This window comes from Anastrepha ludens, chromosome 6 (genome assembly GCF_028408465.1).
Source record: "Anastrepha ludens isolate Willacy chromosome 6, idAnaLude1.1, whole genome shotgun sequence".
NCBI classification, from domain to species: Eukaryota; Metazoa; Arthropoda; class Insecta; order Diptera; family Tephritidae; genus Anastrepha; species Anastrepha ludens.
In genome coordinates this window covers 82363754-82378774 of record NC_071502.1, presented here as the reverse complement: position 1 = coordinate 82378774, position 15021 = coordinate 82363754, and the positions used below count along the sequence as shown (strand labels likewise).

Sequence of the window (15021 nt, the reverse complement as noted above, 5' to 3'; positions counted from 1 at the left end):
TTTTCAAAGTCACGTCAAATCGTGGTGTGTGTGTGGGGGCCGGTGGCGTATACTTAACTTTAACATCATTTTAATATGCGATAGCAGCAGCGCGCCAACCGAGGGAATTATTTATTACCTGAAAGTACATTTCGTTAAATTGGCGGCAACCGCCAGCCTACAGTGGAAAGGGAGAGCAGCACAGCAGCGAGTTGGCATATGCGCAGACACACATACATGCATATGTGCACATATACATACATAACAACATTATCATTCCTTAGTGACTGCCAAGCTCTGCCACATTCAATGTACGGGGCACGATGTTTGTGTGCGTAAACGTGTAAATAATTACTGAGCTCAACTATGCTTATGTGCGGTTGCGGGGTAGGCGGTAGGCCTGGCATATTGCAGTTGAACATTAATATTCAAATACATTTGCTTGCTGTTGGCACAAATAGGCACTCACGTGCAAATAACTGTACCGACACGAGTACCTACTATATATCAGCATATTTAAGTGAATACACAAATTTCTGCAAATATAGAAGTAGATATGTAAGTGCATAGGTATGTGTGAGCTTAAGTGACAGTCGATTTTACGCCGCAACGAAGGAAAACTTATGTCAACCGTTAATGACTTTCAAGAAAAATACACGCACACAGGCATGGAATATGTTTCTTAACTAACATCGCACACTCCTCTTGCGTATAGGGTTCTATAATAGGAACTGATTGACGTTGATGGGCTATGATGGCCATTTTTATTTTTTTGGCGGCTTCTGTACAATTTTTTATTATTTATTATTCAGTCATTGATTCCAAATCACTATAACAAAGCACACTATTGGGATGCACGTGCAAATGATACAGTTCTGTTCTTCTTAAGATCTAAATGGCTTAAGCAAATTAGTTAGGGGATGACAATCTAATGCAGGTATCACAATGGGACTTAGAACCACCGCGCGTCGTCTTAGACAAGCAACCTGACTGACCGTACCGTAGCATAGTAAGAGGCACTATCAAATGAAAGATATCCAGTAATTCGGCAGTTCCGCAATTTTCATTCATTCGATAGTTTTTGGCGAATAGGTCATTACTGATTTTTCATTCCGGAATGCTTTTACGATTAAATAATTTCCTATATCTACAAGTGAATTACCGAAGAGTGTTTTTTCTTCTTCTTCTTCTTATTCTTTTATTATAGGTTTTCGCCTGTTTCTCTTCACACAATTAAAAAAAAATAAATAATTGGCGCGTACACTTCTTTTAGGTGTTTGGCCGAGGTCCTTCTCCTATTTGTGGTGTGCGACTTGATGTTGTTCCACAAAATGGAGGGACCTACAGTTTTTTTTTTGAAGCCGATTCCGAACGGCAAATATTTTTATGAGGAGTTTTTTCATGGCAAGAATACACTCGGAGGTTTGCCATTGCCTGCCGAGGGGCGACCGCTATTAGAAAAATGTTTTTATTAATTTTGCTTTCACCGAGATTGGAATCAACGATCTCTCTGTGAGTTCCGAATGGTAATCATGCACCAACCCATTCGGCTAGGGCGGCCGCCAGTTATAAATTACAAAGTATTATTAAAATTCAAAATGACCAAATTTTATTGTCCTTCCGCTGATGTCGAAATCCAGCTTTCCATAAACACTGTGTGTTGGAAAAGTATGCTTCCAAAATTTTCATATTTAAATGGTCAGGCTACTTATTTGAGTGTAAGCCTGTAATCTCCTAGGAACTATATATAAATTTGTTTTTCTTTGAGTTTATGCTCTTTTGTCTTAATTTTAATTAATCAATAAAGGTAAATCAAAAATCATATTCGTACTTTTCATTTGACTTCTAATGGATTAAAATGTATTAATTAAACAGTCGGAACTATATCAACACGCACGCCACAAATAGGAGGAGGAGTGCGGCCAAACACCCAAAAAGGGTGTAAGCGCCAATTATTATACCTGTCGGTATACCATTTTTTTACATGATTACCTGATTATTTAATCTGAATTAATTAATTAATTAAGTAATCAATTTTTCCAACTTATTCTGTGCCTCAATATTTAGATTTGCTTATAGTATTGTAACTTCTATAGACAAAAAAACTAAAACTCGTTCTTTTTTTTAATTTTTCTTTAAAAAGGCGTACACATTTTTTCGATTTATATTTCACAAGATTTTTTTTCGTGCATTAAGATGCCTTTACGTGCGATTTACCTGACATCGCCTCGAAAACTACCTTACAATTTTGACAGTTATTACGTTGCCGTTAACTTTTTCCCGTTCTCTTATTCTGTTCTTGTTACAATTCAGATATAGTGTGAAATTTATAATACTAACTGTACTCAAACTTGTGACAAAGATCGATTATAACCAACTTCGTCGAGAAGCAGAAGCATAAAATGCAGGTATTTTAAGGCATCTATCCGTCAACGAAATTCGTTCCCAGAGAAAATTTCGTATATTGCCCGCCTGCGAAGATATAGAGTAAAAAAAATAAGTATTTAAAAGTATCAACTTCAGCTTTTTCTGAAACTTCCAGCGCTCTTTTTGAGACTGGTTCAGACTTTTGTAGCTTATATCTCTCCCGCAATTACAAACAACCGTTATGGAAATACCCGCGTGTATAAGTGCGTGGATATAAAAATGGTGTTCGAGTTGCACCCCAATTTTGAAGCTCACAACGCGATGGAATGTTGAGTAGAACGTAACCTGAAACACTAGGAGGTCTGAAACAAAACACCCTATATATACTATGTCGCTGTCAATCAACAATGAAATCAACGCGTAAATAAAAAATATATGGATTTTACCTGTCCCATTGAAAAATTTATTTACCGGAGCAAATGCATTCCCGCATTCCCGTATTCCCGCATTTCTGCAGCATTCTCACTTTTTCGCTTAAGTCACTCCACTTGAGTGCCCGCAATGTGTGGCGAGTGCAAACAAAGAAAACACTTAAGCTTTCACATATCCCCTTTCATTGTCTTTTCATTCCAGACTGCCTTATGGGTATCCATTGGCAACTAATTTTCTTTCGCACTTTCATTTGCAATTTCTTCCATCTCCTACTAAATTATTCCACCTCCACCCGCATAATCCTTTGACTTTCTTATCTTACCATTATCCTTTCATTTCGTTTTTTGTTTTTTTTCTTTTTTTTGCTTCTTGTTTGCTTGATTACTACACTTATACGAGTATGTATGTGTGTGCACATCAATCCTCTCAAGTACTTTTGTTCAAGCTCTCTCATTCAACTGATTTTCTACTTTTTTTCTTATTTATCTACAGGACGACCGCAACCGAGGGTAACCTGGTGGCATGGGAACAAAGAGATCGACCAATCCTCTCACCCGCTGTCAGATCGGCGTGTCGGCAATATTCTAACGCTGGGCAAACTGAATCGTGAGAATCTGCACATGCAACTTACCTGTCAGGCGTCCAACAACAATCTGACGACGCCAATTACGAGCACCGTCACACTCGACTTGAATTGTAAGTGATGATATGTTTACATAGAACTGAACAAACACAACCAAACATAAATACCCACACACACATACACACACACCCACAATACGCCGAGTACTGCCCTTTTTTGTTGACAAACAGCCTGAGGCATGCACACAAGGACAGGAAAGTCCTTCTGTCAGTCGCCGGGAAAGATAGACAGATATTCACATATCATCTATGTGTAAGTAGGAAGGTGCATTAGAGCACTTGTGCTGAGTTCAGCAGTGTGACAGTGAGAAGTAAGAATGCCAGAAAGATGTGCAAGAATTTTTAAAGGAGTATGAGAAATGTCTAGTGACCATGATTTATTTGATTTTTTCCCTCTAACAGCATTCTCTCAAGCACGCACACTTCACACACCTTTATCCGTGCCAATACCTGTTTGTATGTATGTGTGTATGTACCTAAGTTAAGTGCTTAGGTGTTGAGGTGAAGCAGCTCACATTCATTTGCGGATTGTGCCAGTCAACTTTGTTCAAAATTAAATGGATTCTTTTTTTTTTTGCTTTTGTTTTAAGTAACTGAAACTCTTAGAGGAATATTTTTCATATACTGAAATTGGGTAATAAGTATGAATTATTATACTGCCTGCACCAAGGGAGCGTCATTTCAGACTGTCTGAAAAATATGAGATAAGATGTGAATAAATGCAACGTACAGTATGTGTGGAACGAATTACGAATGATAAAAAATATTTAAAAATTTTTACTTCGACTTGTAGCAAAAATTTAGCGATTCCAGGTCAAGTGATCCAAGTACTTTGGATATGGTATAGAATTTTCCTGAAATTTAGTTTATTTGCAGGTTTGAGTTTAACCCATCTTCGGCCGCTACAAGAATTCGACATAATTTTTCCATTTCCTTTTTAGTCAGTGCTTATAGGACCATAATCAAGAAAAATTAAAAAAAAAAAATATTCTGACCATCGGTGTTTTAGATATGGACTGGTCGAAAAATCGACCGCTGGCCAAAAACCGTCAAATATATTAAAAAAAAAACAACATTTATGAAAAACATTTAGCACACGAAGTCAATTTATTTCATTTTATTTCAAATACAAATATTTTTTTGTTGTTTTATTGATAGAAAAGTCAGCTTACAAATTTTTATGATAATCATCAAAACATTTACTATGTAAATGAATATTGCATTTTTTGCAAGTAAAAATAGTATGTTTCTTGCAAAATTTACACCGCTGAAATTTGTTTTCGATGCTTCTCATGACGGCGTGTACCCTTTCATTGATCCGAGGAAGGTTCGATGGACCTTCATCTCCATGTCCGTTTTCATACTCGTCCTCGTCCTTGTCGTAATTCAATAATTCTGTTGTGAATTTGGAACGAAAATCAATTTGTGGCAGTGGTTTTATCTTTTCAATTTTTGCCATCATACAATGAAGTTTCCATGCATTGACCATTGCGTTACCAAGAGCATTTGTCCATATTGGCTACCACCATTTTTTCCTCTCATACATATTCTAAAATTTGCCACCGCATTATCATGGAGATCCACACCACCCATGCCATGATTATACTCTTGAATAACTTTTGGCTGCGGGATAGTGATCGTTTGTTTTTTCTTCCGACAATATCTTTTTGTGCTAATAATTGGATTGACTGTGGAGTTATTAGTTATAACATTGACTACAGCATTATCATTCCACCGAACAGTCAATATTTCTTGCTGATGATCAAGTAGTTGGTCAAATGTTCCTCGTATTTCTTTTTTTAAATTTCTCAAAGGAGAAGCGCCCATTCTATTTTCGCGTATAGTACCAGTTGCAAAAACTCGACGTTCGTTCAGAAGGCACATTAGATGGTATGAAGAGAAAAAATTATCAAAGAAAATGATGTGGCACTCAAGGTCACATACGTTGGCAAGGAAGTCTAAGACTGTTTGTGCGCCTAGACCAATAGTTTTATCGTGAGGGGTTGCTGCTCCCCCGTACAATGAACTAGAAAATAAGTACCCACTTTCAGAGCATAAGCACCATGTTTTAAACCCAAACCGGATTGGCTTTCCCTTGATAAACATTTTGCAGGAGTGGCGTCCAAAGTATGGAATCATCTGTTCGTCTATAGAGAGATTATGGCTAAAGACTCCAAACTGCATAAACTTTTTGTTGAGAGCGTCAGTAATAGGACGAACCTTCGCAAAACGGTCTGCTGCGTTTAAATTCGTGTTGTCAGCGAGATGGAGAAACTGCTTAATTTTTTAAACCGATTACGACTCATAGCCTGCTTCACAATTGGAACCCCCATGTCCGGTCCAACAGACCAGTAGTGGTCAATGTGTGGCAAAGTATGGTACCCCGATAGGTACAATATTCCAATAAACCCTTTTAGGATAGTTCCGCCCTAGTTCGATATTAGACGAATGAGAACTAGTTCGATTTGTAGGTATTTTCTAATAGTCCCGTACCATCCAATATAGGACAGGTTCGATTTTGGAGGTAAGGTACTAGTGCTGAACTAGAATTTTGGTTCACTAGTACTGATTTTCCCTGCAGAGGTAGTACCTTTCCTATACAAAGATACCCACTTCCATCTCTTTCAATAAGAAAAAAATATTGCTAGATTTTGTTCTATCCTACATGACAGTTCCTGGCCAGCGGTCGATTTCTCGACCACTAAAGCTTACGTCCAAGAAACAGTAAAAATTCTTGCAATACCGATATGTTCCTTTTTTGATTCTCTTAATTTCATCTTTTCTCTTCACAATAAATTAGTAACAATTATTTGTTTTTTGTTTTTCATTATTTTTTCATCTGCACAAAAAACACGTAAAAATAGTGATAATTTCATTATTTTACAAAAGTCTGCCCTGAACCTTTTTTTCTTAAAAAATTACGCTCTAGAAATTAACTAAATTCCAAATTTAAAACTTGTGAAAACTGATCAATAAATTTACATTTCGTTTCTGAGATATTGGAGTCCGAAGTTTGTGGTCGAAAAATCGACCAGCTGCCGAAAATGGGTTAATAAGAAGTGAAGTGAAAAAATTTTGAAAAAAAATATAAGTTTTGAGATTGAAAAATTTGGAACAGATTTTTAAAATTTTTTTTTTTTATTTATTTATTTTTTTTATTTATTTTTTTTTTTGTTACTTACTTTATTTGCAATCTGCCATGTTACCATTCAGCAAATGTGATAAATTTGTGCAAGTAGCAGAATATAAAAATATATATAAATCATATTTCATTGCAGCATTACTTCAAATCAATTTTTGGTTTTCATAACAATTATGGCAAATATATCTGGTGTGCATATGTACATATGTATAAGCATAAATACTTAATTTCTAAAAGGCAAATCAAGGACGTGAAACCTTTTAAGTCGTTTTGTTTCTTCACTATCATCTAATAAGCATATTGCAAGAGATTTTTTTTTTTTAACATTAAAAAAATGTTTAGTGTTTTTGAATCTACTTTAGTAAGACATACTTTAAACAAAACAAAAATTTTCTGTGGAAAACAAAATTATTTTTTTCTTGTAAGAGATTTTATTTTTTTATTTTTTCATTAAAAGTTGAGATAATAACCCCTATAAGTTTCATAACGGGATTCCCATAACTTTCCGCTGTGTATTCGAATGCGCACAGCGAACCAGTGATAAATCAATGCCAAATAATCACCTAGCGAAGCCCTCGTAGAAGTATTGGTATATTACTTACACATACGTCTATTTGCTAGCCGCTACGTATACCTATTTGTAAGCAAATATACTGTACCTTGCACTAGTTTGCCATACTAATTTGAATATAACTTGAAAAGCTATAGAAATCCTGACAAAAAATATATAATATATATATTATCATTAAAAAGAACCGAGGATACTTTTCCTTTCATACCAGAATTTTCATCATTGAATACATTTCAAAATTATTAATTTTCTTTAAAATCGTTTCAGTTAACCTGTCATTATTTTCAGATTTTTATTTACATTAACATAAAATATTATTCTTTTCCCATTATTTTAGAAAGTATGTTTTAACCTAAAAATGTAAGTAAAAATACAATTTTTAAAAATATTGAAAAGAACCGCAGATATTTGAATTTAGAAAATGAATAAAATTGATAATTACTAATTTTCTTGAAACTTTTTTGGTTTAAATCTCATTATGCTCAGCTTTAATAAAAAAAAACTGAAGGGAGGTACTTTTGAAAAGGCGGAAAACATTTTTCTCCAAAAATTTTGAACAAAAAATAGTAAAAAAGTAAAAAACGAAATTATAAAAATGTTGAAAAGAAACGAAGAAATTTCACTTTAAAACACTTGACACCAAAGTTTCCATCAATGAATAAGTTTTAAAATTATTAATTTTCTTCAAAATCTTTTCAGTTTACATCTCTTACGCTCAGCTCTAATAAAAGTAGAAAGAAAAAAATATAGGGGAGGTGCGTTTCAAAAAATACAAAACATAGTATTTATTTCTACAAATTTTCAACAAAAATACTATTCTTTTCCCACAAATTGTTTTTTGTTTAGGAAGCAGGGAGGTATGTGTGTTAGGAAAAAAACATAAATAAAATTTATAAAAATGTTAAAACAAACCAAATATATTTATATTTAAAAAAATCATACCAAAGTTTTCAGCAATGAAAAAAGTTCATAGTTATAGAATTCTTCTAAACTTGTTAACTTAAGAATGTAACTTTTTAATGGATTATGATTTTTAAACATTTCCTTTGTAACATAGTTATAATACCAAGTCTTTTCTTTGCAATTATGTGTTTATTTAAGAAATTCACACTGTAAAATTATATAGATTCATTCAGTCAAGATATAACCAAAAATTTTACATTCATACTTTAGTATATTAACAAAAAAAAACTCCTTGTAACAAAATAAATAAATAAAAGACAAGAATCAGTCTTCGGTAAGATTGACATTTACGTTGCTTTCGAAGCAAGATGGGCACATATACTTAACGTGTTCCGTGCAAAGTAATTTTCCACATAAAGTGCAGCCTTTTTTCGAACGTCTGTTTTTACTCCTGGGGCAAAGCTCGCAAAAGCCCAGTTGTAGGTGTTGGCTTTCAGGTTCTTTTGCTGGTACAATGCGATCCATAGTATTTCTTAAATCACGAGGTAAAGTTTTTATGGCCTGCCGATTAGAAATATGTGGCTTTATTAGCTCCAGTGCAACTTCCTTTAGAAACGTCCTCCTCTGGGTTAAATTGCCTGTATTTGATTTGTAAATTATTTGTGCCGTTTATGCCAGTAATGTCAATAAGCGTGAAACTGAAAGTGTGCCTTTCATTTGATCAACAGTGTCTACACCCCCTTTCGTCTGGTTGTAAAAGGTTATTACTTCGGGTTTGTTCTCAGATGTTTCATCATTAGCTTGGCCATCGGCATGAAGTGATGATAGCATAAGTACAACTTTTTCCTTTTTTTTCACTTGAACGTAAGAGACAAGAACCTTGTTTTCGGCAAATGCAATCATTGTATGTGGTTGCGGCCTTTCTTTTGCTGAAATAAATTGAGGTGGAATTTCCTTTTTATTTTTTCTTATCGTACCCACAATGATCGTTTCTATATTGTTTATATAGTTCATTTGCTAAAGGTATTGAAGTAAAATAATTATCCATGGTAATGTTTCTGCCACTATTCAAAATTGGGGCAGCAACCCTTTTCACAAGCCGAGGTTTTCAACAAAAAGATAAATCAAGAAATACTTACATTGTTTCTCGCGCAATGAGCAAAATGCCGCTCTTAAAAATCAACCGTCTGCCTACACGTCCCATCGTGCACTAATCGAAAGACATGCTCGTCAAAGTATGATGCACAACTACTAGCGAATGTACTCACCACAATTAGTGCCAGAATTACATAGAACATAAAAATTTCGCGAAATGAAAATATGCTTGAGCAAAATGCTCATAGCGCGTGTTCTCGAGGATTAACATCTCATTATTTTCAGCTTTAATAAAAAACAAAGAAAACAACTGAGGAGAGGTTCGAAAATACGAAATACAAAAAAAGTTTGTTTTGCCAAAAATTGAACAAAGAAATTAAAAAAAGTAAAACCGAAACTACTTCACTTTAAAAACTCGATACAAAAATTTTCAACTTTGAAATTAAATCTCCAAATTTTAATTTTTTCCCCCAAAACTATTTCACTTTACTATTTATTAAACTCAAACCTACAAATAAATAAATTCAAAATAAATACTTGCGTCACTTATCATGGAAAGGCATTACAGAAATATTTGCTTAAAATGCTTTATAAGTTATATTAATAAAAAGCCGTATCTAGTCATAATGCAAGGCAAATCATATTGGAGTTAACGACCTGACCAATCGCTATTCTTCTAAGGTATAAAGAAGGAAATTAATCGCATTTCTTGGAAAGAACTTAAACTTTTCTTTTAGTTATTTAATTCAGCAAAGGATATCAAACTTTTCTTTACATCAACAAGCACAAGCGAATGAATAAGCTTTAACTGACTTTTGTAGGGCGGAAAGGGAGGAGGAAGATCTGATAGCATACCCATAATAAATTAGTAAATCTATTAATATCGGAAACTGTACTCTACCGATGCTTATTTGTAAAAACACTCAATAAAAAAGTAAGTGGGTTTCCATTAATATGAGCCAAAATTCTATTTGCCCTACTCACCTCACAACTTGTATAATATTTATACTCTGGCCTACCACCCACTCTAAAAAGTCAATCAATTTGGCAGCTTACTCAACGTTTTTATCGCGGATCATACATATAAGAATGTAGTTGAAAGAAAGGATACCTACTACCGAGTAACACATCACACTTATCTATTTTTTTTTTTTGCTAAGTCAACGAATGCCAAAATTCTTGCGAACTAATGAGAAGAAAAGTGAATATAACTAAACAAAACTGGTATAAAATAAATATTGAGACATTAGGTTACCAGCTCTCTTGTAAACGAAATATGGCTAGCTATTATATACAGGGTTGCCAATATTCGACGGACCCATTTGGCAACCCTGTATCTTTTGACAGAGACGTCAGATCGCTTAATGACATACCGCGTTGGAAGCGTCAGTCCAAGCAGATTTTTACCATGGAACAATACACGCCACGCGAGCGCTCCCAAATTGTTGAAACTTACATTCAACAAAAGAAGTCAATTGTGAAAACTCAACGTGCGTATAAAAAATTAAATAATGTAAAAAGTGCGCCTTCTAAGAACAGCATTAAACGTTTGTACGAAAGGTTTTCTACTAATGATGCGCCCAAGGCGATCGGATGAGAAAATTGCTCTTGTACGGGCCAGTGTTGAGACGTCGCCAAGGACATCTCAAAATCGCCGTTCTCAGCAGTTGGGCATTGTTCGGACCACTTTACAACAAATTATCCGCATTGATTTGCATTTATTCCCGTATAAGATTCAATTGACGCAAAGATTGTTGCCTGCGGACAAGCCTCGTCGATTGGAATGGGCCCAGAAAACACATTGGTCCGTCGAATATGGGCAATCCTGTATGTTAGCTAATGGATGATGAATCTTCTTATTTAAAATGGAGCGGAGGTATCATAAAAGAGAATTATGCAATCAATTGACCTATCCACAATGCGTTAAACGAACGAGCTAGACAAAATAGCTCTTCTACCGTAACCTTTTTAACATAAAATAGCTTTTATGTTCAGAATGACAAGAATTATTAAAATATATTTTTATATATTTATATATATTTTTTACATTTAAAACAAGAGAAAAAAAAGGGGTTTGGCTTTCAATTAGTAATTTAAAAAATTGGCATATTCCACCACTAAGGTCGTCTGAACTCATCCGAACTGCATTCAAATTAACGGTAAACACGAATACACGTCCAAATCCTCTTTCGGAGAAGCAGCCCCAGACATGAGCCTTAACTGGACGCTTAACTGTTCATCGAATCTATCGATTATCAGCAATGAACCAGCATTGACTTATGCAACTACTCGCCCAAACTAGAGATTCTTCCGTGAATATTACGTTTGCTTAATTCCTTTCTGAATTTGCTTTAGCCTATCCAAAACTTTTTGCAATATGTGAACGGCGGTTTTCTCAATATGCTCTGGAATTCGAGGACTTCTACAAGTAAACGTCCTCGAATCGTGTCTTTTGATGCATTAAAACTGTAAACAAATTCCACAACGCGTATTGTGAGAAGGATACGCTTATTTGGCAGCATTTAATTTTTTTTACAACGCAACTCTAAGTTTGAATTTAGCCGGTCACGCTTCTTTTATACAGACTATACATGCAAGCATGGCATTAATCCGAGTATTTTCAATAGGCTGTTGTTCATGACTGCTACTTGATGGCTTGCGTGTATGAAATTTTTACTTCAGTACACCTCAACATATTTTTTTAGAAACTTCTTTGTAAAGTTTTCGAAATCACGTACAGAAACTCAGTTTTAGCAAATTGTGTATTCAATTTTTTATGAAGATGATGCAATATATGAATGTAGTGACGACAATTATGAATGACGAATTACTGGATGACAACAACTCCACATCCAAATATTATATTAAAGTCCAGCTGAGCTTCGTGGTGCAGTTAATTTAGCAGCGTCAAAAATTTTCGCTTATTATAACAGAAACTTCTAGAGCAAAGAAAAGATCCCAGAATAAATAGGAACTACCCCATATGATGTGCGCCAAACATCTTCTAACGCCAAGAAATTCAAACAAATCGATAAAAAAGATTTGGAGGCATATCTCGGTGTATTAGACTTGGTAGGTGAAATAAATTCAAACCAGAATATCAATGCAACTTTTTAGGATATACGCCCTTAAAGGCGTTGTTTTGTGGACTGAAGTAAACCTTGGGCGGAATTTGTCCAAAACGTATAAGCAAAAATTTTCTTTAGAATGACTTGGACTGACTTTCCGCTGAATACCTTAGCTCTCGCCTTGGAGCATATGCTGCGTAGAGAGTATTCCAAGATCATAGAAGTCAGTGCATTAGGGCAAAAGAGGATCGAGTGCGAAAAACTCAACAAATCCGCGGCTGAATCTCCCCGTAAATGGAAAGTGACTCAAGTATATTAGTTAATTGCGTGCGCTATTTGTTCAACTGGAAATCCTTGAAAAACTTTCGTGCATCGTGTGATATGTGAAATTACAGTGTGACCTAAGCATCGAACTATGGTTTCGGTTTCGATTTCGTATAGCCGATAATATGACTAATAAGTCTTAGAAGAGGTTTTTGTATTTTTAAATTATCGAAATTTTTAATTCAAAGTATGGATTTATTATTTTTTAAATCATATCTTACTGAACTGAAATATAATATGTGATTGGTAATTTTGTAACCTTAGTAGATAATTTGTAAATTGTTTAACGATGCAGAAGGGTTAAGTGATTTTAAATTCAAAAGCAAGCACCGAGAGCTGTACGCAGGAATCAGTTGCGTGAATCTGAAAGAAGAAAGAGCAGAAGAATGGAAAAGTTTTCTGCTGATGTTCTAGTATATCGATACGCACATCATAGTAAGACCTCCAGATAAAAGTTGCATATTATAATCGATATCTCACCAAAGATGTGCATACATATATATTTATAAGTACAAGGTGGCGCAAAATTAATCATCCCATCGGGAGACTTATAATACTCACAAATTACTAAAAAAGAATTAGTACAGCTGTAGGTGTAAGGGTCAGAAAAACAGGAGCTTTACGACAAAATATATAAATTTACTATACCAGGGGTGCCTTTTATATTTCGGGATTAGAGAACAAAAACAAATTTTAATCATCGAAAATCACTTTATTGTTTCTCAAAATATTCTCCATGATGATCTATACACTTTTGCATGCGTTTGAACCAATTGTCGAAGAACTTTTGCCACTCTGAATGAGGTACCTCCAAAACATGCATTCTGAATGCCGCAACCGTTTCTCCAGGTGTCGAAAAACGTTGACCTCTCAGTTTGTTTTTTACGTACGGGAATAAAAAGAAGTCATTCGGTGCCAAGTCAGGACTATACGGCGGATGACCCATTAATTCGATGTTTTGGCTGCTCAAAAATGCAGTTGTTTGAGCCGATGTGTGAGAGCTCGCATTGTCCTGGTGAAGAGTGATCCGTCTTTGGCGATTGGTTTTCCTAATTTCTTGGAAGACAACTGGCAAACAAATGGTTGTGTACCACTCAGAATTTACTGTTCTGCGTTACTCTAGTGGTACGGTTGCGACATGTCCAGTTTTTCCGAAAAAACAGGCGACCATTTGCTTGGAAGTGCTTCGTGCGCGAACAACTTTTGTTGGATTTGGCTCATCTTGAAACACCCATACAGTCGACTGCTGTTTACTTTCGGGCTCATACGTGTAAATCCATCATTCATCACCTGTCACGATGTCATAGACGTGTTTCGAAGCCCCACGATCGTATTTTTTGAGCATTTCCCTCGACCAATCGACACGAGCCTTTTTTTGAGCGATTGACAATTTGTGTGGGATCCAAAGTGAACAAATTTTTTTGATAGTCAAATGTTTATGCAATATGGAATGTATGCTGGTCCCACTAATGCCTAAGATTGTCTCAAACTCACGATAGGTCACATGACGATCTTGCAATCAGCATCAATGGTTCTCGGAACAACAACTGATTTTGGACGACCTTCACGAAATTCGTCTTGGAGTGAACTACGACCACGATTGAATTCACCATACCATCGATAAACACTGGTCCTTGATGGAGCTTCATCGCTAAAAAATGAATGAAGTTCGCACGAAAATGTTCACGATTTAATTCCATTTTTGGACCGAGATGAATCTTTTAAGTTACTGTAAACAATATAAATAGCGCTAGTATTTCAAAACGTTCTGAGTACGTAAAAGCCAAAAATGTCAAAATTTGCGATACAGCTGTCAGTTGCCAGATTGCAACACCAGGGTTGCCAAATCCCGACATATAAAAGGCACCCCTCGTATAGCATGCTCTCAAAACTATGTAGTTAATGTGATTACAAAACATAAATTTGGAAACGAAGAAGACACCTAAGTTCTTAATGCCGTCGACGGTTTTCAAATTTCAACCAGCTGTGATAAGAATTTTGAGCTTTTTTAGAAGAGGAACATTTCAATATTTGCTTATATTCAGTGAAGAGTGAATTTTTACATACCATACATTAAGCCCTGCGTCTTGAAGATTTAGATTTTGCCGCCGATTTCGTATTGCTTTCTCAGCGCAGATCAGGCATGCAAAGCAAACTGAACAACCTCATAAGACACCAAAAAGATGCTGGACTCAAAGTAAACGAAAAGAAAACAAAAAATTTGGCGATAAATGCGAATGAAGCGTCATTCAATATTGTAGAGAACAGCATTGACAAAGTGAGCGACTTTCAATATCTTGGTAGCCAATTCACTATAAAACTATAACTATGAAACTATCAGCAGAGACTCTTCAAAAACAGCAACTGTTTGTAAGTCGCAGCCTGAGGTACGTTCTGCAAATTTAGTGACCAGACAATTGGCTATTGAACGCCAACTTAAACCGACAATGCCAACAAAACCCTTTCGCGCGCAAGAAATCGGCGAGCGCAAGTGGAGG

The 15021-nt window shown here is 35.3% G+C and overlaps 1 protein-coding gene across 1 annotated transcript in view; it reads left to right on the top strand.

Moving 5' to 3' along the window:
- LOC128867138 (hemicentin-1) overlaps nucleotides 1-15021 on the top strand; it is a gene marked incomplete at its 5' end in the record, with an annotated part of 225193 nt that overhangs the window by 51143 nt on the left and 159029 nt on the right. The window contains one exon of the mRNA XM_054108237.1: nucleotides 3271-3474. Within this exon, the coding sequence (XP_053964212.1) occupies nucleotides 3271-3474 (204 nt within the window). The remainder of the gene's footprint in view (nucleotides 1-3270; nucleotides 3475-15021) is intronic.